Here is a 27,261-nt window from a genome sequence, read left to right as displayed (position 1 = left end):
CTCAGTCTGTGCCGGGTCGGGATCTATATAGCGCCTTTCACAATATATATTGTGAGCTATGCCCGGACACCACCAGCCAGAGGCCACATCTTTATCAAAAAGCACATGCTTATTAAAGGTTACACAACACAGTCCCGCACAGCACACTGTGCTCCCAGCACCTCTCACCCCTACTACGGGCTTCTTTCTCACTGTCCGTGGGCCGCCTTCCCTCTCTCCACGGGAGCCACGTCCTGCTCCCACTCCCGAATCTAGACTCCCTGATTGTAGGGAGGCGGCCCCTTTTGTAATGACCCGGATTGGCTCCAGGTGCTCCATCTGACGACACTTCCTGGTGTGGCAGAAGTGACAGGAGAGCACCCGGAAGCACTCCGGGCATCCCTGGAAGGATCATCCTCATTGTTCCCAGGTGTGGCGGAAGTAGATGTTTCCCAGGCTCTCTGAGATTCGGGGCGCACCCTGGCGGTGGCCTCGGGCCCCAGTGGGCTTGAGCCTCCTTGCTCCTCACCTTTAGTCCTCTCTAGATCCAGGGCGGTTGCCCCCTCGTGGCCCAGAGGACGAATACGCCACCTCCCGGTCCTTCCAGGTGTCCCGGCTGGGTCTGTCCCCCAGCCGCTTGTGATAATATATATATAGGTCGGCACGGTGGCGCAGTGGGTAGCACTGCTGCCTCGCAGTCAGGAGACCTGGGTTCGCTTCCCAGGTCCTCCCTGCGTGGAGTTTGCATGTTCCACCCGTGTCTGCATGGGTTTCCTCCCACAGTCCAAAGACATGCAGGTTAGGTGCATTGGTGATTCTAAATTGTCCCTAGTGTGTGCTTGGTGTGTGTGTGTGCCCTGTGGTGGGCTGGCACACTGCCCGGGGTTTGTTTCCTGCCTTGCGCCCTGTGTTGGCTCCAGCAGACCCCAGTGACCCTGTAGTTAGGATATAGCAGGATGGATATATATATATATATATTGATTGTCAAACACGCATGCTTAGGGGACAACTGAAGTTGTTAAAAGTAATTCCACGCCTGACCAGGGGGCGGTGAAGTGCACTGATTCTCTCTCTCTCAATTCCTTGCAGACCATTCTCAGGAAGTCTTGACCAATGACGTCACTACCGGTTCCAGCCCTGATGACATCACTTCCTCTACTTGCATTTAAAGGCCGCCATTTTAAGGCAGCAAGTCAGTTCTGTTTTGGACTCAGTTATGTGAACATGTCTGTTCTTTTTGATCGATTTTGCAACCGGGAAATATTATACGGGTGGCCGCCCCAAACCTTTCAGATGTCTCTTTGTCGTTCTTGAGACAGTGGCGTAGTCGGCAGGATGGAAGAAAGCCAGAAGGAAACGGGACCAGACCTGACGTATGATCAGGTGGGAGAGTACCGAGGCCGAGTTTCCGGGTGGGGGGTTTGTCCCGGATTTCGGAAAAAACAGACTCAGCTCCCTTTGTCTAGTTCCAGGCCATGTAAAATACATAGGGAGAGTGTCGATGGGACACACAGACGTGGGCTGGTCTCTGTGGGGGAAGCGACAGGGACTTATTATGCTCTCTCGGAGGAGAGGTCTGCCCTCCCCGCTGGGGCCAATGTCCCAGAGGAAAATGGGGTTTCCCCACACCAGCAGGTGTCTGAGGGATTTGCAGGCATGGAAGCTGGATCCCGAGAGATCTACCCAAGAGCAGGCTGATGCTCTTTGGGAAACAGTGGCAGAGTGGTTAAGACCCTCCAAGTGCTCCACCTTTCAAATTGTGAAAAAAGTAGGCTGCTTTATTCTTATAAATAACCTTCCCGTCCATTTCACCCAGCCGGTCTGGGGTGAATTTTCTAATATGAACGAGCTCATCAGACTCGGGGAAACAACCAGGACTGCTTTACAATCTGGGGGAGCAGAACGGTCCTTTAGCGGACGCTATAGAGATTACGTCCCTACTCATCTGCCCTCTCGACATAAACCAGAGTTTGCACCGGAGTCCCCAGGTCCGCAACTCACCTGGGGACATGGTGGAATGCGAGTGGAGAGAGGAAGGATTATGTGCACTTTCAAACACCCTGTCAGTGGCTCATATTGGAGTGGTAGTTATTAACGGATTTAAGATAGAAGCCCTCTTCAGTTCTGGCAGCAACATTTTCATTGTTGATCGCCAGTATGTCCTGCCGTGACAGTGGACAACATCAAAGACCAGTATAACTTGTGTACACGGAGATGTCTGACACTATAAAACCACCTGATGTTTCATCAGCCAGTGAGGGTCGCTAAAAAAAAATCCCCGTAGTGGATCTTCGGACCCTCTCTCAGAAATAAGTTTTCAATTTAGAGAAATGCCGGCCTTGTTTAAAAGGAAGCAATGGAATGACGACTCCCTGAAATTTGCGAAGAATGCAGTAGTGCTCGTCAAACGGCCAACGCACCCATCAGCCCATGCCACAGGGCCCCCACTTTGTTATAGAAAATGATTTATTATATCGGGTCGGCGAGCATGAGGGGGAGGTATGGAAGTTGTTGCTTATCCCATGGACCTTCCGGCGGCAGGTCTGTGAGTTATCACACGCCCACCTCCTAAGAGGCCATCTGGGCACCGAGAAGACATTAGAGTGTATCAAGCTCCGATTTTATTGGCCGGGAATTAACGAGGAGGTTCGCTGCTTTTGTATCTCTTGCCCAGAGTGTCAATTGTCGCAAATTCCTAGCAGGGACTGTGCTCCTTTCGTTCCCCTTCCCTTAATTGACGTCCCATTTGAGAGAATAAGGGTCGATATAGTGGGACCCCTGGAGCCCTCAGCCCGAGGACATAAGTATATATAGGTCCTTGTAGATTATGCAACCTGATATCCAGAAGCTGTTCAGTTGCACTCAGCTACATCCAAACTATCGCATGGGCACTGGTAGGGGTCTTTGCATGAATCGGCATCCCGCAGGAAGTCCTTACGGATGAAGGGACGGCATTTACCTCGGAGACGTTCAGGGAAATGGCCAAGTTACTTAGAATAAAGCACTTGAAGGCCGCAGTGTATCATCCTCAAACCGACGGTCTAGTTGAGAAATTTAAGCAGACTCTCAAACAGATGCTTCACAAGGTGGTCAGCGGGGACAGAAGGAATTGGGATTGACTCCTCCTCCTCATTCTCTTTGCCTACAGGGAAGTCCCTCAAGCCTCGACAGGGTTCACGCCCTTTGAATTATTATATGGACAACAACCCCGTGGTATATTGGACATTTTAAAAGAAGGTTGGGAAGGAGAGGCTCTTCCCTCGACTAATATATTACTATATATAGCGCAGTTATGTGAAAGATTTGGGAAAATTTGACCTGTATTAAAAAGTCACATAGCAGACCCGCTATTATGACTGTGGCACGACTATCTGGGAATTCCAGCTGGGGGATCGTGTCATGGTGTTGGTTCCCACCACCCATTCTAAACTACTAGCCCATCGGCAAGGACCATATGAAGTTAAGGAGAGGAAAGGGCTCGTCAACTATTTGGTGAAACAGCCCAATCGTCGGCCGAGTGAGCGGACATATAACGTAAATTTGCTGAAACCGTGGAAGGAAAGGGATCCTGATCCCTCCTCCGGCCAGCCTCGCTCATTCTTTGCTCAGACAAGTATACTTAACTTTGGGTCAGACTTAAACACGAGGCAGAAACGAAAACTCAAAGCAGCTATCTCTAACCGTCCCTGGGGTGGTAGACGAAAAACCCAGAAGGACCTCTCTGATCGCCCACGACATTGTGACCAGACCCGGGGTTATAGTCCGAGAGTGCCCCTATCGTCTTCCCGAGACAAAGAAGGCCGAAGTGGAGCTTGAAATCAAGCGCATACTAGACTTAGGAGTAACACAAGAAAGTAATAGTGCCTGGTCCAGCCCAATAGTCTTGGTTAGTAAGCCCGATGGAATTTGGAGGTTTTGCAATGACTTCCATTGACTTAATCAGGTCTCCCAATTTGATGCTTATCCAATGCCTCGAGTGGACGACCTCCTTGAGAGGCTTGGACAGGCAGAATATCTGACCACACTTGACATGACAAAGGGGTAACTGGCAAGTTCCTTTAACAGACTCTGCAAAGGTCAAGATTGCGTTTAGCACCCTTAGTGGACACTGGCAGTATCATGTCCTTCCATTCAGGTTACACGGGGCTTCCATGGTCTGGTGGACAAAGTGCTCCACCTCCATAACGTGTATAGTGCTGGCTATCTGGATGACATCGTCATCTATTCCAGCACGTGGAGGGAACACCTACAGCGTGTACTAGCAGTATTACGGACGCTGGGTGAGGCCGGTCTTCAGATCAATCCAAAAAAATGCTTTTTTGGGTTGAAAGAAACCAAATATAGGGTGTCCCAAAATTCATGCAAGATTTGAATTTGGCACCATTTGTGCGGTAAAGTGTTGCCAATGAAAAAAAAAGACAGCGTGACAGCTCACAGTTCAGGGTTATTAAAAATGGAGCGCTACACGAAAGAACAACGCGTTTTAATTGTTGAGCAATATTTTAAGAATAATGAAGGTTTGGCAGCTTCAGTTTGCAATTTTTGTACAAAATATGGTTGGAATAGTGATTTAACTTCATCAACTGTGAAGAGATTAATTAAAAAATTCAGGGAGACTGGATCAATTAGTGATCTTAGACACTCTGGCCGTCCTTCAACAAGCCGTTCAACACAAAACATTGAAGCAGTTCGTGAGAGTGTTGCTGACAGTCCAGGAACATCAATTCGGCACCGTGGTCAAGAATTGAACATTTCCAGAAGCTCTCTACAGCGTATTCTCACGAAAGATTTGCATCTTCATGCTTACAAAGTTCAATTGAGTCAAGAACTGAAGCCTACTGACCACGCACAGCGAAGAGAGTTCGTTGAATGTATTTTGGAACAACAACAAGTGAATGCCGATTTTCCGAACAAAATCATCTTCAGCGATGAGGTTCATTTTCATCTTGATGGCTTCATTAATCGTAAAAATTGTTGCATTTGGGGTTCAGAAAATCCACGAGTGATTGTTTGAAGTCTAAGGTTTATGCCATCAAGCCCATGACCACCCACGCCTTGAAGGAAGAAATTGAGCGCTGTATCAACGAAATTCAGCCACATTTATGCAAAACGGTCATGGAAAATTTCGACAAAAGAGTGCGTATGTGCCAGCAAAGCCGTGGAGGCCATTTACCCGATATGCTATTCCATACATAACCCTATACTGTATACTTTATGAATCAATTCAAAATTTACAATTTTTAATTTAAAACCTGTGTTCTCTATCAAAATTACTTCTTGCGTGAATTTTGGGTCACCCTTTATTTAGGATCCCTGGTGGGCCGTGGTACTGTGAAGCAAAAGTAGATGCCATTTTGAAATGGCCCTGTCCGCGAACCAAGCGGCAAGTCCAAGCATTTCTTAGTTTAGCCGGATAGTACCGTCAGTTCGTACCTTGGTTTTTGGAGTGATTTAACAAAGAAGAGGGTCCCTAACATTGTGGTATGGACTGACATGACAGAAGCTGCATTCCGTGACTTAAAACAGGCCCTGACGTCAGCACCAGTTTTGAAAGCACCTAATTTTTCACTTCCTTTTATTCTCCAGACGGACACTTCGGACACAGGCCTAGGAGCAGTGCTGAGCCAAAGCGTCGATGGTGCTGAACACCCCGTCATGTTCCTGAGCCGGAAACTGTTGGATCGGGAGACCAGGTATGCAGCGGTGGAAAGAGAGGCTCTTGCGATCAAATGGGCAATTACACTGTTGAGGTACTACCTCTTGGGTCGTGAGTTTACACTTGTCACGGACCATGCACCCTTGCAGTGGATGGCCCTACACAAGGAATTGAACCCCCGAGTCACTAGGTGGTTTCTTGATCTGCAACCTTATAAGTTTTCGCTCATTCATCAGAAAGGCTCTTTCCACACCAACGATGATGCTCTCTCTCGCGTTGACCACTCTGTGTAGGACACCCGACCCAAGGGGTCTGGGCTGAGGGAGGGGGCCTTGTCACACACGCGCGCTTAGGGGACAACTAAAGGGCTTGAATAAAAGCAATTCCATGCTTGACCAGGGGGTGGCAAAAGGCACTGATTCTCTCTCTCAGTTCCTTGCAGACCTCTCGAGAAGTCCTGCCCAGTTCTGGGGCAACCAATGACGTCACTACCGGTTCCGGCCCTGATGACATCACTTCTACATGCATTTAAAGGCTGCTATTTTAAGGCAGCAAGTCAGTTCTGTTTTGGATTCAGTCATGTGAACATGTCTGTTCTTTTTGATGGATTTTGCAGCTAGGAAATATTATACAGGTGGCTCCTCCAAACCTTTCAGATGTTTCTTTGTCATTCTTGTGACAATATATATCTCTATTATTTAAAAAAAAACCTGGGATGAGACGAAACTTTTTAGCCTGGGATGAGACGAGACTTTCTGCCAAGAGATTTAACCACGCCGGGGTCGAAAATAAAAGACAAAGAGTAGATGACAAAGTAGAACGTCGTAAAGAATTCAGAAACGTTGGAGCAATACACATGCAGAGTAGGTTAGAGATGAAGAAAGTACTAAAATTAGAAAAGTCTCAAAAAAAGGATAGTAAAGATCACATTAGCACAAATAAATGGAAATTATTACTCGTTGAAATAATGGAACAGCGAAAAGAGATCGAATATATTGTTCGGCTTTAAACTTTAAGTCAGAGACTTGTAGATCGTCTAATTCGTGTTGCCATCAGGGAACAGTAGTGGTTCTTCCCAATGAAGAGGCGTATCTGGGAGAATTGAAAGATATATATATATATATATATATATATATATATATATATATATATATATATATATATATATACATACACATATATATACAGTGCATCTGGAAAGCATTCTCAGCGCATCACTTTTTCCACATTTTGTTATGTTACAGCCTTATTCCAAAGTGGATTAAATTCATTTGTTTCCTCAGAATTCTACACACAACACCCCATAATGACAACGTGAAAAAAGTTTACTTGAGGTTTTTGCAAATTTATTAAAAATAAAAAAATTGAGACATAAGTATTCACAGCCTTTGCCGTGAAGCTCAAAATTGAGCTCAGGTGCATCCTGTTTCCCCTGATCATCCTTGAGATGTTTCTGCAGCTTCATTGGAGTCCACCTGTGGTAAATTCAGTTGACTGGACATGATTTGGAAAGGCACACACCTGTCTATATAAGGTCCCACAGTTGACAGTTCATGTCAGAGCACAAACCAAGCATGAAGTCAAAGGAATTGTCTGTAGACCTCTGAGACAGGATTGTCTCGAGGCACAAATCTGGGGAAGGTTACAGAAAAATTTCTGCTGCTTTGAAGGTCCCAATGAGCACAGTGGCCTCCATGATCAGTAAGTGGAAGAAGTTTGAAACCACCAGGACTCTTCCTAGAGCTGGCCAGCCATATAAACTGAGCGATCGGGGGAGAAGGGCCTTAGTCAGGGAGGTGACCAAGAACCTGATGGTCACTCTTTCAGAGCTCCAGAGGTCTTCTGTGGAGAGAGGAGAACCTTCCAGAAGGACAACCATCTCTGCAGCAATCCACCAATCAGGCCTGTATGGTAGAGTGGCCAGACGGAAGCCACTCCTTAGTAAAAGGCACATGGCAGCCCACCTGGAGTTTGCCAAAAGGCACCTGAAGGACTCTCAGACCATGAGAAAGAAAATTCTCTGGTCTGATGAGACAAAGATTGAACTCTTTGGTGTGAATGCCAGGCGTCACGTTTGGAGGAAACCTGGCACCACTCATCACCAGGCCAATACCATCCCTACAGTGAAGTATGGTGGTGGCAGCATCATACTGTGGGGATGTTTTTCAGTGGCAGGAACTGGGAGACTAGTCAGGATAAAGGGAAAGATGACTGCAGCAATGTACAGAGACATCCTGGATGAAAACCTGCTCCAGAGCGCTCTTGACCTCAGACTGGGGCGACGGTTCATCTTTCAGCAGGACAACGACCTTAAGCACACAGCCAAGATATCAAAGGAGTGGCTTCAGGACAACTCTGTGAATGTCCTTGAGTGGCCCAGCCAGAGCCCAGACTTGAATCTGATTGAACATCTCTGGAGAGATCTTAAAATGGCTGTGCACCGACACTTCCCATCCAACATGATGGAGCTTGAGAGGTGCTGCAAAGAGGAATGGGCGAAACTGGCCAAGGATAGGTGTGCCAAGCTTGTGGCATCATATTCAACAAAACTTGAGGCTGGAATTGCTGCCAAAGGTGCATCGACAAAGTATTGAGCAAAGGCTGTGAATACTTATGGACATGGGATTTCTCAGTTTTTTTATTTGTAATAAATTTGCAAAAATCTCAAGGAAACTTTTTTCACGTTGTCATTATGGGGTGTTGTGTGCAGAATTCTGAGGAAGAAAATGAATTTAATCCATTTTGGAATAAGGCTGTAACATAACAAAATGTGGAAAAAGTGATGCGCTGTGAATACTTACCAGATGCACTGTAGATAGATAGATAGATAGATAGATAGATAGATAGATAGATAGATAGATAGATAGATAGATAGATAGATAGATAGATAGATAGATAGATAGATAGATAGATAGATAGATAGATAGATAGATAGATAGATAGATAGATAGATAGATACTTTATTAATCCCAAGGGGAAATTCACATACTCCAGCAGCAGTATACTGATACAAAAAAAAAACCAATATTAAATTAAAGAGTGATAAAAATGCAGGTAAAAACAGACAATAACTTTGTATAATGTTAACGTTTACTCCCCGGGGTGGAACTGAAGATTCGCATAGTTTGGGGGAGTAACGATCTCCTCAGTCTGTCAGTGGAGCAGGACGGTGATAGCAGTCTGTCGCTGAAGCTGCTCCTCTGTCTGGAGATGACACTGTTATGTGTTATAGCACATATCCTTAACCTCAGAGCCATCACTCTGCCCAGAATTTTAATTTTTTAGAATTGAGATTTAAATATATCTATATTGTTTAAAATTATAATACCTCATGGTGAGTGCGCTGGTTATCTGTACTTTTTTCTTACGTATATATTTGAGGGTCAGTTGTAGTTGTTAGTTTTAATATATCTATTATATAGTGCCTTTCATATCTATCTATCTATCTATCTATCTATCTATCTATCTATCTATCTATCTATCTATCTATCTATCTATCTATCTATCTATCTATCTATCTATCTATTGTAAAGAACAGCCGGGTTCCATGCCCGGCAGGGACGCCTCTGCTGCATCTGTTCCGGGGGAGCCACCATGGGCAGCTCAATACCTCCCCCGGGACGTACAAAATAGATTTTTTTTCCACTGTGTTTTAAAAATAATATTTTCAATTGTGATATGTGATGTTCCCCTTGGGGATTAATAAAGTATCTATCTATCTATCTATCTATCTATCTATCTATCTATCTATCTATCTATCTATCTATCTATCTATCTATCTATCTATCTATCTATCTATCTATCTATCTATCTATCTATCTATCTATTATATCGTGCCTTTCATATCTATCTATCTATCTATCTATCTATCTATCTATCTATCTATCTATCTATCTATCTATCTATCTATCTATCTATCTATCTATCTATCTATCTATCTATCATTGTTAATTGTTCCTTCTTTATTATTTTATAAATATGGATATAACACCAAAAAAAAAATCCCCCCAGCTAACACCTGGTAGTAAAGTTTAAAGACCAAGTTCAGGTTGAGTTGAACTGAATTCTGGTTCTGAATAAGCCCTTCATGTTGATGGCAGCACCCCCTGTTGGTCACACAAGGCGCCCCTACCACTTTAGGCACCGCAGTGCTGTTCCTGTCAAATAATGTGGCATTCTTTGTCTTTTAAAGTGAGATTTACGCTTGACTAGAAAAAAAAAAAAACAAATTAAATATAAGTGGATAATAGAAAATCAATGGAGGTAGTTCAAAAATTCCAGGCTGCTTTGTCCATAAATGGTAAACACAGGGAGTCAATTGAGTTCACCAGTATATGAACCTTTATACCTGTGACCTTTGCCATTGCTCTTTCGTGATTGTGTTTATAAAGGTTAGAGGTTGTGCAGCCCACTCTACTTGCGTCTAACAAGAACTCCAACCTGTGCCATATTCCCTAGGAAAACATTGATTACATCTTGCCTGAAGAAGGGGCCTGAGTTGCCTCGAAATCTTGCATATTGTAATCTTTTTAGTTAGCCAATAAAAGGAGTCATTTTGCTTTGCTTTCCCTAGGAAAACAGATAATCAGTGGGCCTGACACCGATTCAGAGTCATATGTGGCCCCTCCAGTACCTCCTCTTTGATGTGACACACCCAGTGGAGGCCAATTCTGACAGGTACAATTTATGCTTAAATTTAGCATTTCATAAATTTTAAAGGCTTTTATTGTCAATGACATAAAGTTTATGCACAGAGTCCATATTTGCAGTGTTGGCCCTTCTTTCTTTTTCAAGACCTCTGCAATTCGCCCTGGCAGGCTGGCAATCAACTTCTAGGCCAAATCCTGACTGATGGCAGCCCATTCTTGCATAATCAGAATTGGTGGGTTTTTGTTTGTCCACCCGCCTGTTGAGGATTAAACACAAGTTCTCAATGGGATTAAAGGTCTGGGGACTTTCCTGGCCATGGACCCCAAATTTCGATGTTTTGTTCCCCGAGCCACTTAGTTGTTACTTTTGCCTTATGGCCCTGTGCTCCATCATGGCGCAGGGGTAGTGCTGCTGCTTTGCAGTAAGGAGACTGTGGAAGATTGTGGGTTCGCTTCCCGGTTCCTCCTTGTGTGGATAGCGCTTTGAGTACTGAGAAAAGCGCTATATAAATGTAATGTATTATTATTATTATTATTATCATAGTTGGTCACCAAGCTGTTCTTGGATGGTTGGCAGAAGTTGCTCTCGGAGGATGTTTTGGTCCCATTCTTTATTCATGGCTGTGTTCTTAGACCAAACTGTGAGTGAGCCCTGCACTGCCTTGGCTGACATAAATGGTCTCAGGATGCTTTACTGTTGGCATGACACAGGACTGATGGCAGCGCTGTTCACCTTTTCTTTTTTCCGGATGCCCTAAACAATCAGAAATGGGATTCATCAGAGAGAATGACTTGACCCAGCAGTCCTCAGCAGATCCAATCCCAGAATATCAGTCTGTCCCTGATGTTTTTCTTGGCTTCTTTGCGGCCCTTCTTGACACCCACCAGGTCATCCTCTAAAAGTCTTCACCTCACTCACACCTGCCTGCTGCCATTCATGAGCAACTCTGCCCTGGCAGTGCCCACAGCTGAATGAACTTTAGAAGACGCTTCTGGCACTTGCTGGACTTTCTTGGGTGCCCTGAAGCCTTCTTCACAGCAGCAGATTTTTTGGGATGAAGTTCATTTTCATGGCAAAGAGGGACTTCACTGGGGACAGCTAGTGTCTTATAGATGTAACGATCCTGCTGCTGTGCTTTTCTGAATGTAGAATAGGAGAACAAAAATAATGAAATGAGATCAGCGTGATCAGGTGTCAGCACTCATTATGAAGCTGGTTGGAACTGTCATGCATGAGCACATGGGGAGCAGCTTAAGGACCCGACACACAACGCGACAAGTCATGCCAGGGGACAATGGCGGGGTACTAACCTCTCTTTCTCTGTTTCCATAGAAAAGAACATCTACATGGCAGGGTGATGAGAAAGAAGCCCTTTCTGCACTCACGCCACAAACAGAGTCGCTTCTTGTATGCCAATGCTCATTTAGACAAGCCAGATTCATTTTGGAACAAAGTGCTTTGGACTGATGAGACAAAAATTGAGTTACTTGGTCAAAACAAAAAGCGCTTTGCATGGTGGAAGAAGGACACCGCAGTCCAAGAAAAACACCTGCTACCTACTGTCAAATTTGGTGGAGGTTCCATCGTGCTGTGGGACTGTGTGGCTAGTTCATAGACTGGGGCCCTTGTTAAAGTCGAGGGTCGGATGAATTCAACTCAATATTAACAAATTCTTCAGGATAATGTTCAAGCATCAGTCACAAAGTGGAAGTTACGCAGGGGTTGGATATTCCAACAAGACAATGACCCAAAACACAGTTGGAAATCTACAAAGGCATTCATGTAGAGGGAGAAGTAGAATGTTCTGGAATGGCCGTCACAGTCCCCTGACTTGAATATCTTTTAAAATCTATGGGATGATTTGAAGCAGGCTGTCTATCACATTGAACTGAACTGGAGAGATTTGGTATGAAGAATGGTGAACAATACCTCCATCCAGAATCAGACACTCATCAGAGGCTATAGGAGGACAGCGTCGAGAGGCCAAAGGAGGCTCAACTAAGTATTGATGTCATATCTCTGTTGGGTGCCCACATTTTATGCACCTGTCTAATTTTGTTATGATGCATATTGCATATTTTCTGTTAATCCAATAAACTTAATGTCACTACTGAAATACTACTGTGTCCATAAGGCATGTCAGATATTAAAAGGAAGTTGCTACTTTGAAAGTTCAGCCAATGACAAACTAAAATCCAAAGAATTAAGAGGGGTTCCTAAACTTTTTTATATGACTGTATATGTTTTCAAAACTGTATTTGCTGTATTTTCATATTACTTCAGTCAGTCAGTCACTCTCCAACATGCTATATCCTAACTATAGGATCACTGGTGTCTACTGGAGCCAATCCCAGCCAACACAGGGCACAAGGCAGGAACAAACCCAGGGCAGGGCGCCAGCCCACCACAGATATTACTTCATATTATATTATTTTTTTAACAATTTCTTAGTGATTTCTTTGTCAGTACTTCAACTATCCTTTCCCTATTTTGTTTCCATGTTCTTTAGAAGCTTGTTTAGACCAAACGAATGACAATATGGGCTTCCTCCACATGAGTAGGTGTTCACTTTTTGAATAGGTGATAATAAGAATAAGGTATATGTTACAGTGGGGGACATCATGATTTTAGAGAGGCCTAGGTGGGGCATAGCCAAAAAAAGGTTGCTAGAAGACAAGGTGTTGTGGGATTACAAAGTCGGCGTTTATCTGTTTGGCTTTTCTTTAACGGCGTCTCTCAGGACCACAACTATGAGAGAACTATAAGAGACTGTAAATAGTTCAAAGTCAAAGACGTTCATTTCATGTTTGCTGTTACAACCCGGTGTTTCTTTTTTTCTTCTTTACTGTTCAAATAAACTGTTTTGTTAGCTTTACTTCGTCCATTTGTTTTTTTCTTTCTTTTCGAACCTGACACGGAGGTCGCTACAATATAAATTACTGCTCTATTTCCAACCGTGTGACACAAATGAGGACTGTGGAACCAGCATGTAGGTGAACTAACCTGTTACAATTCCGGTCAAAATTCTCATCACATATTGAATGTTCAATGGGGAAAAATATCCTGATCAAAAAAATGAAAGGACCCCTTTTTAATGAGAGTACAGCATCAAGTCAATGACACTTGTGGGCTATTGATCTGGTCAGTTAAGTAGCAGAGGGACTTGTTCATCAGTTTCAGATGCTTTGGTGCACTAGAGGGGGCAACAATGAGATGACCCCCAAAACAGGAATGAATGGTTTAACAGCTGGAGGGATGCCACTGATCTCATCTGTTTTGTCACTCGTTTTGCATTTTGCTACGGTCAGTGTCACTACTGGTAGCCATACCTGGACCCTACAGAGATTGCACAGGTAGTCCAACTTCTCTCTCTACTTCCAGGATGGCGGTCACATCAATATGTGTCATTGCCAGAAGGTTTGCTGTGTCTCCCAGCACAGTCTCAAGGACATGGATGAGATTCCAGGAGACAGACAGGCAGTGACTCTAGGAGAGCTGGACAGGGCCCCTCGTAGAAGGTCCTTAACCCATCAGCAGGACTCACCGGTATCTGCTCCTTTGGGCAAAGAGGAACAGAATGAGCACTGCCAGAGCCTACAAAATGACCTCCAGCAGGCAGGCAGGTCACTGGTGTGATTGTCTCTGACCAAACAATCAGAAACAGACTTCACGAGGGTGGCCTGAGGTCCTGACGTCCTCTAGTGGGCACCGTGGAGCTCGATTGGCATTTGCCATAGAATACCAAAATTGGCAGGTCCACCACTGGTGCTCTGTGCTTTTCACAGATGAGAGCAGGTTCACCCTGAGCACATGTGACAGACGTGAAAGGGTCTGGAGAAGACGTGGTGAACGTTATGCTGCCTGTGACATCGTTCAACATGACCGGTTTAGTGGTGGGTCAGTAATGGTATATCTGGGGAGGAATATCCTTGGAGGGACGCACAGACCTCTACAGGCTGGACAACAGTGGGCACCTTGACTGCCATTAGGTATCAGGATGAAATCCTTGGACCCATTGTCAGACCTTATGCTGGTGCAGTGACTCCTGGGTTCCTCCTGGTGCACGACGATGTGGCAAGAGTATGAAGGAATTGATCCCATTGACTGGTCCCCACGCTCACTCGCCTGATCTCAATCCAATAGAACACCTCTGGGTGGGACATTATGTTTGGGTCCATCCAACGCCTCAGCCTGTCCAGGAGCTCAGTGATGCTCTGGTCCAGATCTGGGAGGAGACCCCCAGGACACCATCCGTCATCTCATTATGATGTTGTAAGGCATGGGGGGGGGGGGGAGGGGGGGGGGGTTTGCCGGTTGGGCATACAAACTACTGAGTATGATTTGGAGTTACTGCAATGAAATTTAGACAAAATTTCATTTTTTCTCTTTGATTTTTGGGGTGTCTTTGATCAATTTCATTTCCATCAAACGATGTGCCATCCTTTCATTCCTAACACATCAACATGTCAGTGCATAGCAGAAGAGATAGGATTTGTTTTCCCATTGAGATGTGATGAGTTTTCAAAGTGTTCCTTTCATTTTTTTGAGCAGTTTATAAAGTGGCCTCGTGAAGTCCAACGTTTTCCTAAAAGCGAAACCGGAGTTTCACCGCATGCTCGTGTCAGTGGGGTTGCAGCTTATGCACAAGCAGGCAGACACAGACAGCGCCTATTTGATTTGAAGTTATTTTTTTCCAAATACAGATAAATGGCACAAAATTTTGTACGTAATAAATATTCGTAAAAATCCACTATTTGTGCTTATCCGAATACCGTATTTGGATTCGGCTCCACTCCTACATTACAGGGTAAGGCAAAAACGTTTAATCTGGACCTAAACCAGTTTTTTAAAATCTATATATATAATTCACTAAGCCTCCAGTGAGCAAGACACCCATGGATCACGTAGGACGGAGCCACGGCCACCAACTCTAAGACCATTGGATACGACAACAACTTTTCAGAGTCATGCCCACCAACTCGGACGCAGCAACTCACAAAACAGGGCGTCATTCGCGTTCATCTCTGCTACACTCCACATGCACCTCTGAGCCACGTTGACTTTTCATTATTCTTTTCGGTTATGACGCATGACTGCGTCCACCATCGCAAACTGTTTTACACGCCATGGTCTTAGAGTTGGTGGGTGGGTCTCCGTGAGTTGCTCTTGCGAGCGGGCACATGACCAGGCGGTGTGTATGCTTCGAGAACGAGGGTGGACGCGGCAGGACCATCTAAGAAGAAGCATGTTTGTCGCAGATGTGAATCGCTGTATGCGGCGTGTAAACTGTTTGTTTGTCGCGGATGTGAATCGCTGTATGCAGTGTGTAAAACAGTTTGCGAGGGGTATCCCATGGTCTTACAGTTGGTGGGCGGGTCTCTGTGAGTTGCTCTTGCGAGCGGGCACATGACCAGGCGGTGTGTATGCTTCGAGTGCGAGGGTGGATGCGACAGGACCATCTAAGAAAAATCATGTTTGTCGCGGATGTGAATCGCTGTATGCAGTGTGTAAAACAGTTTGTTTGTCGCGGATGTGAATCGCTGAATGAGCGTGCGACAGCGGTCCTCCAATTGTCAGTCACGGACAATTGTATGTTGCCCTCTCCAGAGTTCCATCTTTTCATTCACCTACAGTCGTATCCTCAAACCCACCCCATTTGGACAACTGTGTATTTCAGGAAGTGTTCACCCATCAATACATAATTATGCGGCGTATGCTACACCGTGGGTTGGTTAGTGTCACATAAAACTGAACTAGCTGACACTCAAGTTCTTCACTTGCAAATACGTTACATTAAATTCACTGTTCTTAGAAAAATGAGCTTGTTCAGTGAACGTGCTCTTGTGAACTCGTTCATGCACAACACTGCGGCAAAGCAAACAGAGAGGAGACGCAGAGACCACCTCGACTCCCTTCGTTAGATCATCTGGCTGATGCCCGCAGTGACAACAGGCAGGAGGCCACTTTGGAAAGTGTTGCCCGTTGACTGGCCACAACACACCCATCCCACCATTGTATCCCCCTACCCCTCCCCATATAAAACTACTGACCTTTCCGGCATAATGCAGCACGGTGAACGAGGGGCCTTGATCCTTTGGTGCAGGGTTGCCATTTCCATCCTTGGTGGGAATGTACACAATGTTCAGGTTGGACGATTCCAGCTGAGACTGAAGCTTTTTAGAAAGGTTTGGCTCGGCGGGCCGCAGCGCCTGGCTTTCTTCATCAAGTGCCGACAAAAGGCCGTGAGGTTTCTGAAATAGAAGACATAATGCAGGTTTGTTTTTGACATTCTCAGAAGTGCAGGCTTTGGTAAATCAGACGTTCTTTCATCATGGCGGGCACGCTGTATGGAAACACATTAAATGCACAGCACGCCAGGCGTCTCGCTTTACGTTTGTCACACAATGTGTCGAGTGCCATCGCTCCATCTGAACGGAAACAACAAGAACTCTGCGAGTCCATGGATCCATTCACAGTGCAGGCTGTTTGATTTGACCGTCACAGGACATGTGAATAGGTGATAACAGTGCAAGTGAAATTTTGCTTCAACTTCCCGAGTGTTAGGTTTAACCCCAGAAAAATGAGTCAGAAAACGATGGAAGATTATTTATGGCACAACGAAATGCAATCCAATGTGTTACCTATGTTGAAATGCAATAAATATGCAGGTGGGCAATTTAATACTTTGAGGGCTAATTCATTTTATTGTTTCCCGTTTTGGCCAAAATAAAATTCAAGTGTTCTGAAAAGCACCCAAAGCAATGGTTTCACACATAACATAAAATATTTATTTATGAGAAACTAGGGGGCTTTACCCACTGCTCGCTTCGCTCGCCAATGCCCTCCCCACCAACCTGGGCTACCCGCCAGCAACTTTGCATATCTGCCGCTCGCGTATGTGGATTTCACTTTCACTAAACTACAAATCTTTTAATTCTCGCGGATAAACCTCTTCATTGGGTTGAAACACTACTACACGAATTAGACGATCTACAAGTCTCTGACTTAAAGTTTAAAGTTTTAATATCTACATACTTCTGTCCTATCACCTGTGTCCATATATTCAATCTCTTTTTGCTTTTACCCTTTCGTCAATATCGCATTGAATTTTGATTCCGTGTTTGGAATTATATTGTGACAATGCACCATACAATGCATCCGGAAAGTATTCCCAGCGCATCACTTTTTCCACATTTTGTTATGTTACAGCCTTATTCCAAAATGGATTAAATTCATTTTTTTCCTTAGAATTCCACACACAACACCCCATAATGACAACGTGAAAAAAGTTTACTTGAGATTTTTGCAAATTTATTAAAAATAAAAAAACTGAGAAATCCCATGTCCATAAGTATTCACAGCCTTTGCTCAATACTTTGTCGATGCACCTTTGGCAGCAATTACAGCCTCAAGTCTTGTTTGAATATGATGCCACAAGCTTGGCATACCTATCCTTGGCCAGTTTCGCCCATTCCTGTTTGCAGCACCTCTCAAGCTCCATTAGGTTGGATGGGAAGCGTCGGTGCACAGCCATTTTAAGATCTCTCCAGAGATGTTCAATCGGATTCAAGTCTGGGCCACTCAAGGACATTCACAGAGTTGTCCCGAAGCCACTCCTTTGATATCTTGGCTGTGTGCTTAGGGTCGTTGTCCTGCTGAAAGATGAACCGTCGCCCCAGTCTGAGGTCAAGAGCGTTCTGGAGCAGGTTTTCATCCAGGATGTCTCTGTACATTGCTGTAGTCATCTTTCCCTTTATCCTGACTAGTTTCCCAGTTCCTGCCGCTGAAAAACATCCCCACAGCATGATGCTGCCACCACCATGCTTCACGGTAGGGATGGTGCCTGGTTTCCTCCAAACGAGACACCTGGCATTCACACCAAAGAGTTCAATCTTTGTCTCATCAGACTAGAGAATTTTCTTTCTCATGGTCTGAGAGTCCTTCAGGTACCTTTTAGCAAACTCCAGGCGGGCTGCCATGTGCCTTTTACTAAGGAGTGGCTTCCGTCTGGCCACTCTACCATACAGGCCTGATTGGTGGATTGCTGCAGAGATGGTTGTCCATCTGGAAGGTTCTCCTCTCTCCACAGAGGACCTCTGGAGCTCTGACAGTGTGACCATCAGGTTCTTGGTCACCTCCCTGACTAAGGCCCTTCTCCGCCGATCGCTCAGTTTAGATGGCTGGCCAGCTCTAGGAAGAGTCCTGGTGGTTTCGAACTTCTTCCACTTACGGATGATGGAGGCCACTGTGCTCATTGGGACCTTCAAAGCAGCAGAAATTTTTCTGTAACCTTCCCCAGATTTGTGCCTTGAGACAATCCTGTCTCGGAGGTCTACAGACAATTCCTTTGACTTCATGCTTGGTTTGTGCTCTGACATGAACTGTCAACTGTGGGACCTTATATAGACAGGTGTGTGCCTTTCCAAATCATGTCCAGTCAACTGAATTTACCACAGGTGGAATCCAATGAAGCCGCAGAAACATCTCAAGGATGATCAGAGGAAACAGGATGCACCTGAGCTCAATTTCAAGCTCCATGGCAAAGGCTGTGAATACTTATGTACATGTGCTTTCTCAATTTTTTTATTTTTAATAAATTTGCAAAAACCTCAAGTAAACTTTTTTCACGTTGTCATTATGGGGTGTTGTGTGTAGAATTCTGAGGAAAAAAATGAATTTAATCCATTTTGGAATAAGACTGTAACATAACAAAATGTGGATAATGTGATGCGCTGTGAATACTATCCGGATGCACTGCAAGTGAGTGAATCTCATTTCTTTTTCTCTACACGAACTGCGTCTGACAATAGCATTCACACAAATGAGAAATGATTGAGCTGTGGGCGTGGCTATAAATGTTTGCGATGAGGGCAGGACTTTTACAAATCTCTTTGCATAAAGTCTTGTCTCGCAGGACTTGAAATTTTCTCTCGCAGGATTTCACTTTCACCAAACAACAAATCTTTTAATTCTTGCAGATACGCCTCTTCATTGGGAAGAAACACTACTTTTTTTTTTTTCCCTGATGGTAACACGAATTAGATGATCTACAAGTCTGCGACTTAAAGTTTAAAGCCAAACAATATCTCTATACTTCTGTCATATCACCTATGTCCATATATTCAATCTCTTTTCGATGTTCCGACTATTTCACTGAATGATAATTATGTTTGTTAGCACTAAAGTGATCTTTACTATCCTTTTTTAGAGACTTTCAAATTTTAATACTTTCATAATCTCTAACCTGCTCTGCATGTATATCGCACCAATGTTTTTGAATCTAATTACAATGTTGTACTTTGTCATCTACTCTTTGTCTTTTATTTCCAGCCCCAGGTGTGGCTAAATCTCTTGGAACAAAGTCTTGTCTCACGGGACATGAAAGTATCTCTCTGAGAAAGTCACGTCTTGTCCCAAGATTTTTTTTATTATAATAGTGAGATTATATTTTGTTAATATAATTTTTTTTTGTAAGTAAATATGACTATTCGCTAAAAAAACAAATGTTTTTCCCATCCACCTATCAACCCATATTCTGATGCTTATCAGGGTCCACGTTGCAGGGGCAGCAGTCTAAAATTAGACACCCAGACATCCTTTTTCTCCTCCTACTCCTCCAGGCAAGACACCAAGGCTTTCCCAGGCCAGTGGAGAAATATAATCTCTACAGTCTGTTGTGGGTCCTCCCCAGGGGTCTCCTCGTGGTTGGACATACCTGAAACAGGTCACTTGAGCTCTTTTCACCGTCTCCTTGCTTCCTGTGTGTTTTGTCCTTGTCTGCCAAGCTCATGATGGTGTCGGGTTGAATTCTTGATTGAATTTTCCTGTTTCACACCCCTGTTCTGCTATTAAGGTAACGACTGTTGGATTTGTTTGCTATTTTTGAATTAACTATCTGTTCTTCGACTTTATCTTTAAATAAATCTTGACATATTCAATGAACTTGTTTGGCTTTTTCATTTGGTCAGGGAGTTTTTACGTTTTATTTTTTATCTGTGTCTTAATTGTTTACGTGAAACTTTTAAACCCTCAGCCCCATTTTGGGCCCATGCAGGCCGGAAAGCCTGTCTTTTGAGTTTGCGGGTCAGGCTGCCCAGGAGTAAGGCCCGGGCCTGTTGGAGTTCTGGTCTGCCTTTGGTTCATTTTGTGACCAAGTGCTCAAATCACAACAATCTGCAAAACAGACTTTTTAAATAACAAATCAATGTTTCTTTAATTCAGCACCTTCTATCATGTATCACTTTACAAAGTAAATCACATTAAAAACAAATTACAAAACAATGCATGACTCATCTCTGCTTGAACACGGGCTGCATGTGGACACTCATCAAAGAAAGGCACCAACGTGCAGTCTCCGCCAGGAGGGAACTCCCAAGCACAAGCCCTACAGCGCCAAACGGCAGCTCCAGTCCATGTCTAAGAAAACGCCTGCCAGTCAGAGTCTGAAATGTGGAGGAGGTGCACTGCAGCAAGCACTTGGGGGTCCACATCAGAGGCAGGCTCAACTGGTCTGGAAACACAGAACAGGCTAGGAGAGAGTGCGGTAGGGGCATCCTTCACCTGTCCTTGGCTCTGTCATGGTCACTGTGGTGTGCCAGTAAAATAACAAGAGAGGGCACAGAATCAATAAGCTAATTAAAAAAAGGGGGGGGGGGGCTCAGTGATGGGACATACTCTGGACCCCCTGATGGTAAAAGTGGAGGAGAAAATGAAGACATAAATGAGTACCAGTATGACCAATTCTGACACTGAGGAACTTCAGGCAACAGAAGTGTGTCAAGAAATACAACTGAGGCTCCTCCATGTCTGTGGTAATACACCGTTATAGTGCCTGACTGGGAGTGCACTCGTGTCACAGCCGAGTCACAAGGTGGCTTCTTTTTATACAATTATTGTGTGTGTTGGGAGAGGGGAAGGTATTGTTGTTTTTATAATAATCACATCTGTCTGTTTGCTATATAGTGCCTATCACTCCTTTCTATTTACTATATAGTGCCTTTCATATCTATCTATCTATCTATCTATCTATCTATCTATCTATCTATCTATCTATCTATCTATCTATCTATCTATCTATCTATCTATCTATCTATCTATCTATCTATCTATCTATCTATTATATAGTGCCTTTCACATCTATCTATCTATCTATCTATCTATCTATCTATCTATCTATCTATCTATCTATCTATCTATCTATCTATTATATAGTGCTTTTCACATCTATCTATCTATCTATCTATCTATCTATCTATCTATCTATCTATCTATCTATCTATCTATCTATCTATCTATCTATCTATCTATCTATCTATCTATCTATCTATCTATTATATAGTGCCTTTCACATCTATCTATCTATCTATCTATCTATCTATCTATCTATCTATCTATCTATCTATCTATCTATCTATCTATCTATCTATCTATCTATTATATAGTGCCTTTCACATCTATCTATCTATCTATCTATCTATCTATCTATCTATCTATCTATCTATCTATCTATCTATCTATCTATCTATCTATCTATCTATCTATTATATAGTGCCTTTCACATCTATCTATCTATCTATCTATCTATCTATCTATCTATCTATCTATCTATCTATCTATCTATCTATCTATCTATTATATAGTGCCTTTCACATCTATCTATCTATCTATCTATCTATCTATCTATCTATCTATCTATCTATCTATCTATCTATCTATCTATCTATCTATCTATCTATCTATTATATAGTGCTTTTCACATCTATCTATCTATCTATCTATCTATCTATCTATCTATCTATCTATCTATCTATCTATCTATCTATCTATCTATCTATCTATCTATCTATCTATCTATTATATAGTGCCTTTCACATCTATCTATCTATCTATCTATCTATCTATCTATCTATCTATCTATCTATCTATCTATCTATCTATCTATCTATCTATCTATCTATCTATCTATCTATCTATCTATCTATCTATTATATAGTGCTTTTCACATCTATCTATCTATCTATCTATCTATCTATCTATCTATCTATCTATCTATCTATCTATCTATCTATCTATCTATCTATCTATCTATTATATAGTGCCTTTCACATCTATCTATCTATCTATCTATCTATCTATCTATCTATCTATCTATCTATCTATCTATCTATCTATCTATCTATCTATCTATCTATCTATCTATCTATCTATCTATCTATCTATTATATAGTGCTTTTCACATCTATCTATCTATCTATCTATCTATCTATCTATCTATCTATCTATCTATCTATCTATCTATCTATCTATCTATCTATCTATCTATCTATCTATCTATCTATCTATCTATCTAAATGTTTTTCTCTTAACAGATATACAGCATTATCAAAGGAGTCCATGACACCAGTAAGCCTGATCTATTTCTAGTTGTGTCCCCCTCATTAACCAGTGACGTCTCCTGACTTACCCACATAAGCATTTTCTGCCACTAGTTCTGTTTTGCCAGATCTCTTCGATAATTACGAGCGACGGCAGATCAAAGCTGTTATTGTAACGCGGCTCCTAAAACTCTTGGCTTCCCTCCAGCGCCTGGAGAGTCCTGGCATCAAAATGAATTGTGCAATGAAAGACATGCTGGGACATTTCCTCATAGTTGTTGTAAATTGTATTCTTTAGAGTGTTGTTAGTGGAGGAACTCAAGCAAACAAGCCATTACGGTGTGGCATTCCTGTAAACTTTTGTTTTTTTTAATTTTATATAATATACAACCCTGCAACTATTTCTATGGGGTGCTGCCAGGAATAAGAAGTAAAAAAAAGTGTACGGGTGAAAGAGAAAATAACAAGACACTGTAAGACAACAGAGCTGGATGTAAAGGAACTGTGTGCACAAAGTCACATACGGATAATAAATAAATAACACTGTCAATGATTGGCTGTTAGGCGGATTTATGCGTTCAGTTAGGGTTAGTAGCAGGAGAGGCAGAGGATGCTGAAATAAATCAAATGAGGACAACGTTGGCAAGAGCAGGCCATTCAGCCCATCAAGCTCATCCATCCTATTTAACGTCAAGTTGAGATCTGAATGTCTCCAAAGTGCTGCTCTCCACCACACTACTCGGTTACTTATTCCATTATGTCTGTGGTTCTACACGTGAAGAAAAACTTCCTAACATGCAGTATGTGCCAAGCACGCCCTTCACACGTTTCCAGCTGTGTCCTCATGTTCTGGTTGAAGATCTCATTTTAAAGTATAATCTCAAATTCACTATATGTTAGAACACAAGACATGTCCAAGGAATATTTTGAGGGTGAAGAAATGGGACCAGAAGATGGTAGAAAAGATAAGAGATGTCGTCGAAACAAAGCAAGAGATCAAAAACTGGGCAAGATAACAATCAGAAATCGAAACCAGCAACTCAAACCTGGCACCAGGGCTTGCTTGAAAGTGAAATGAACAAATCGCTAAATAGAATCAAATCCACCGAATGATAAAAGCTACCGTTATGGAAGATTACCCAACAACATAATGAAATGCAATCCAGCATGTTAACTAGAATGTTGTACAATTCCTTTTTGGTGCCGTTTTACTGTATCATAGTTAAAAACATGCCAGCCAAATGATTGATTGCTTTTTACTATGGCAGGCAGTTCCCATGTCAGTTAAAAATGTGATACAAAAACTGTATTGCGTTTTAATCCGTGCCAGTAGATCGGGTGCCGTAATTAAAAGCAAAGCCGTCGTATTGCATTTCACTTAGCGTCCTCTTTGAGTGAACTGCATTTTGATTCATTGTATCAATACAGAATGTAATCAAACGACCAATCAGCATCAAGAGGTGGGGCAAGGGGCGTAGACAGACAGGACACAAGGCCTCCCACTTCTAAATCTTTCCGTGTTCTGGTAGCAATCAGACATTTCGTCAGTCTGGAGGGATTAACAAGAACGGTGCAAAGTCTGTTTTGTAAGTTGACTCTTAAATTAAGTTTTCTAAATTATGTGTAATGCTGGCCTTGTTCCATTCCTCTTTTGACTGTCATACCCGTCTGCAGGTTACAGACCTTATTTAGGGGAATATCGATGCATGGACGTCTCGGTTGATGATCTACATCACTTTGGGACATTCGCTCTTGAATGTGTTACAGTAGTAGGTGGAAATTCTTCTCGTCAGCATCTTTTTGCGTTAAAACTGATTACTGTATATGCTCACGTATTAATCCAGTCTTGAAACCCGAAAAATCGATCATAAAATCAAACCCCGACTTATATGCCCATTCAAAAATGTGACACTTAATATTTTGCCTCCTCCAATCTCACGCCAGTCTCTCAGATGCATCGAATTTTGTTGCAGCAGCGCAGTTACCAATTTCTTTCGCTACTTCAATGACTTTTAATGTAAAACCAGCTTCATATTTTCTTCTGATTGAACGCTCCATCGTAGATAAGGGATGCTCTTACGATACGGTTGTATGAGGGTGTGAGATACAAAAAAAACACAAATCAGTGTAAAGGTCGCTTCAGAATAGTTTGTGTACAGTAATCCCTCACTATATCGCGCTTCAACTTTCGCGGCTTCACTCTTTCGCAGATTTTATATGTAAGCATATCTAAATATATAACATGGATTTTTCGCTGCTTCGCGGGTTTCTGCGGACAATGGGTCTTTTTACTTTTGGTACTTGCTTCCTCAGTTGGTTTGCCCAGTTGATTTCATACAAGAGATGCTATTGGCGGATGACTGAGAAGCTACCCAATCAGAGCACGCAGTTAAGTTCCTGTGTGCTGCTGATTGGCTCAGCGACAGAGTGCTGCATTAACTAGGAAGTCTCATCTCACTCATTCAGCATTAACGTGCTCCTGCTACTGCTTCAGGGGCCATGTCCAAGCGCCAACAGAAGATGCAAATGATTGCAGAAAAGGTAAAAGTTTTGGATATGTTGAAGGAAGGGAACAGCTACACCGCTGCAGGACACCATCACAGCATCAATGAGTCCACGATTCTTTTTATTTAAAAAGGAGGAAAAGCATATAAGATCTACGGCCGCAGTGTCCTTTAACCAGGGCGCAAAACGAGTTGCAAGTGGACGTGATAAGGCAGTAGTCTGGATGGAATCTGCTTTAGGGATTTGGATTGAAGAACAACGGCGGTGCTACACAGTCGCCTGAAGAGGCTCCTTTAGAAGAGCTGTAACGCTATCCTTTGTTGTACAGTAAAATTAAACTCATCGTTATCGGACAAGTCGTCGTGTCATTGTTGGTGAGTAACCATAATTAATTACGTACAGTACTCATTACATGTACATAGTTTAGTGTCACTGTACACACATTTTACTGTATACAATTTTTCTTGCATTGTACATATTTATTGCTGGTGGCCTGTCTGTCGTAATGGCTATAACATATGTGATATCAGAGACGCTTGATATCTTTAAAATAATATTTAGGTTTTACTGTATATAAACTGTGTTTACATACATAATTTCAACGAATCTTACCTAATATCTAAGAGAATACAAAGGGTTTATGCTGTATAGTTGTGCGGGAAATGTTTATAATAGTGTGGGAGAGTTTATAAGGGCCTAAAATATATAAAAAGAACCATATGCACATATGGTTTCTACTTCGCGGATTTTTACCTTTCGCGGGGGGTTCTGGAACGCAACCCTCGCGATGGAGGAGGGATTACTGTATTACCGTGTGGTCACGTAGACACAAAAGAGGCAGAGAGAGAGGTTAGGAGCACACGCTGATACAGGGAATTGCTAAACCCATTTTGAAAAAAAAAGGCTGTGTGCCCCGTGGTGACTCTCTCAGGTGGGCATTAGCATATCGTAATCTCTTGGACCAATAGCGTGAGTTTTCTGCATTCGACTTATATGACCGACATCATAAATTATACAGTAAAATCAAGTCCCGACTTATCCATGAGTATATACGGTAAGTCAGTTTCTGTGTACCAATTCCTTAGTACGTTTTCATTAATTTTTCACTTAAGCTGGCACTTAAGTCTTCAATCTGCATCAAGAATGATTTAAGATATAAAGAGGTAAGGGAAGTGACGGCGAAGGTGGTAGTAATGAGAATGGTGCCCCTATGCATGCGCCACACAGCTGCCCTGCTGGCCGCTGCTGAGAGTTGATTCTACATAACATAAAATAAAAATAAAAAGAGGAATAAACTTGGAGGTCAATCATCACCCCGAATGTGGATAGTAGAGGTCACGTAGTATATGTATACCAAATTTCAGGTCAATCGGTCAAACGGTTTGCTACAGGTGATTTAAAATCCTGGACAGGCAAACAGACTGCCACGGTAGCGTATAATATAAGAAGATATCCTGCCCTAAAATGACACATAAAAGACAAAAACTTGATGTTCGCTCTTTTCAAGACTCTTGGACTAACAAATATGGATTTGTACAACAGGGTTGTGCTGTGTGTGAGTTATGATGAGAAAGTGTTGCGTGTCGTACGTCAGGTGTACAAAGGCATTATCAAACTAAACATCAGTCCACGTCTAAAAACTCTGATGAGACGAGTGAAGCTATAAAAAGGGCTGTTTATGGCTTTAAGAAACAAACTGCTTATTTTAGTCAAATAATTGGAACAAAAAATAAAGCCACCGAATGCAGTTATAAAAAAAATTGACAACACATTCTTTTCACATATGATTCTATGTATTTTAAAATATTGATTGAGCAATATAAGATCTGCAGTGGGCTGGCGCCCTGCCCGGGGTTTGTTTCCTACCTTGAGCCCTGTGTTGGCTGGGATTGGCTCCAGCAGACCCCCGTGACCCTGTGTTAGGATATAGCAGGTTGGATAATGGATAGATAGATAGATAGATAGATAGATAGATAGATAGATAGATAGATAGATAGATAGATAGATAGATAGATAGATAGATAGATAGATAGATAGATAGATAGATAGATAGATAGATAGATAGATAGATAGATAGATAGATATGAAAGGCACTAT

At 42.8% G+C, this 27,261-nt stretch overlaps 1 protein-coding gene across 2 annotated transcripts in view; it reads right to left on the bottom strand.

Annotated features, from left to right (window-relative positions):
- myo16 (myosin XVI) overlaps window positions 1-27,261 on the bottom strand; it is a 774,098-nt gene that overhangs the window by 215,945 nt on the left and 530,892 nt on the right. For both annotated transcript variants that reach the window (XM_051926297.1, XM_051926296.1), the window contains exon 23: window positions 16,336-16,536. In XM_051926297.1, coding sequence (XP_051782257.1) covers window positions 16,336-16,536 — 201 coding nt within the window. The remainder of the gene's footprint in view (window positions 1-16,335; window positions 16,537-27,261) is intronic.

Source organism: Erpetoichthys calabaricus, chromosome 4, assembly GCF_900747795.2.
Source record: "Erpetoichthys calabaricus chromosome 4, fErpCal1.3, whole genome shotgun sequence".
Taxonomy (NCBI): Eukaryota; Metazoa; Chordata; class Cladistia; order Polypteriformes; family Polypteridae; genus Erpetoichthys; species Erpetoichthys calabaricus.
Note: the sequence above shows the minus strand (reverse complement) of the source record. Positions and strands in the feature narration are given on the sequence as shown.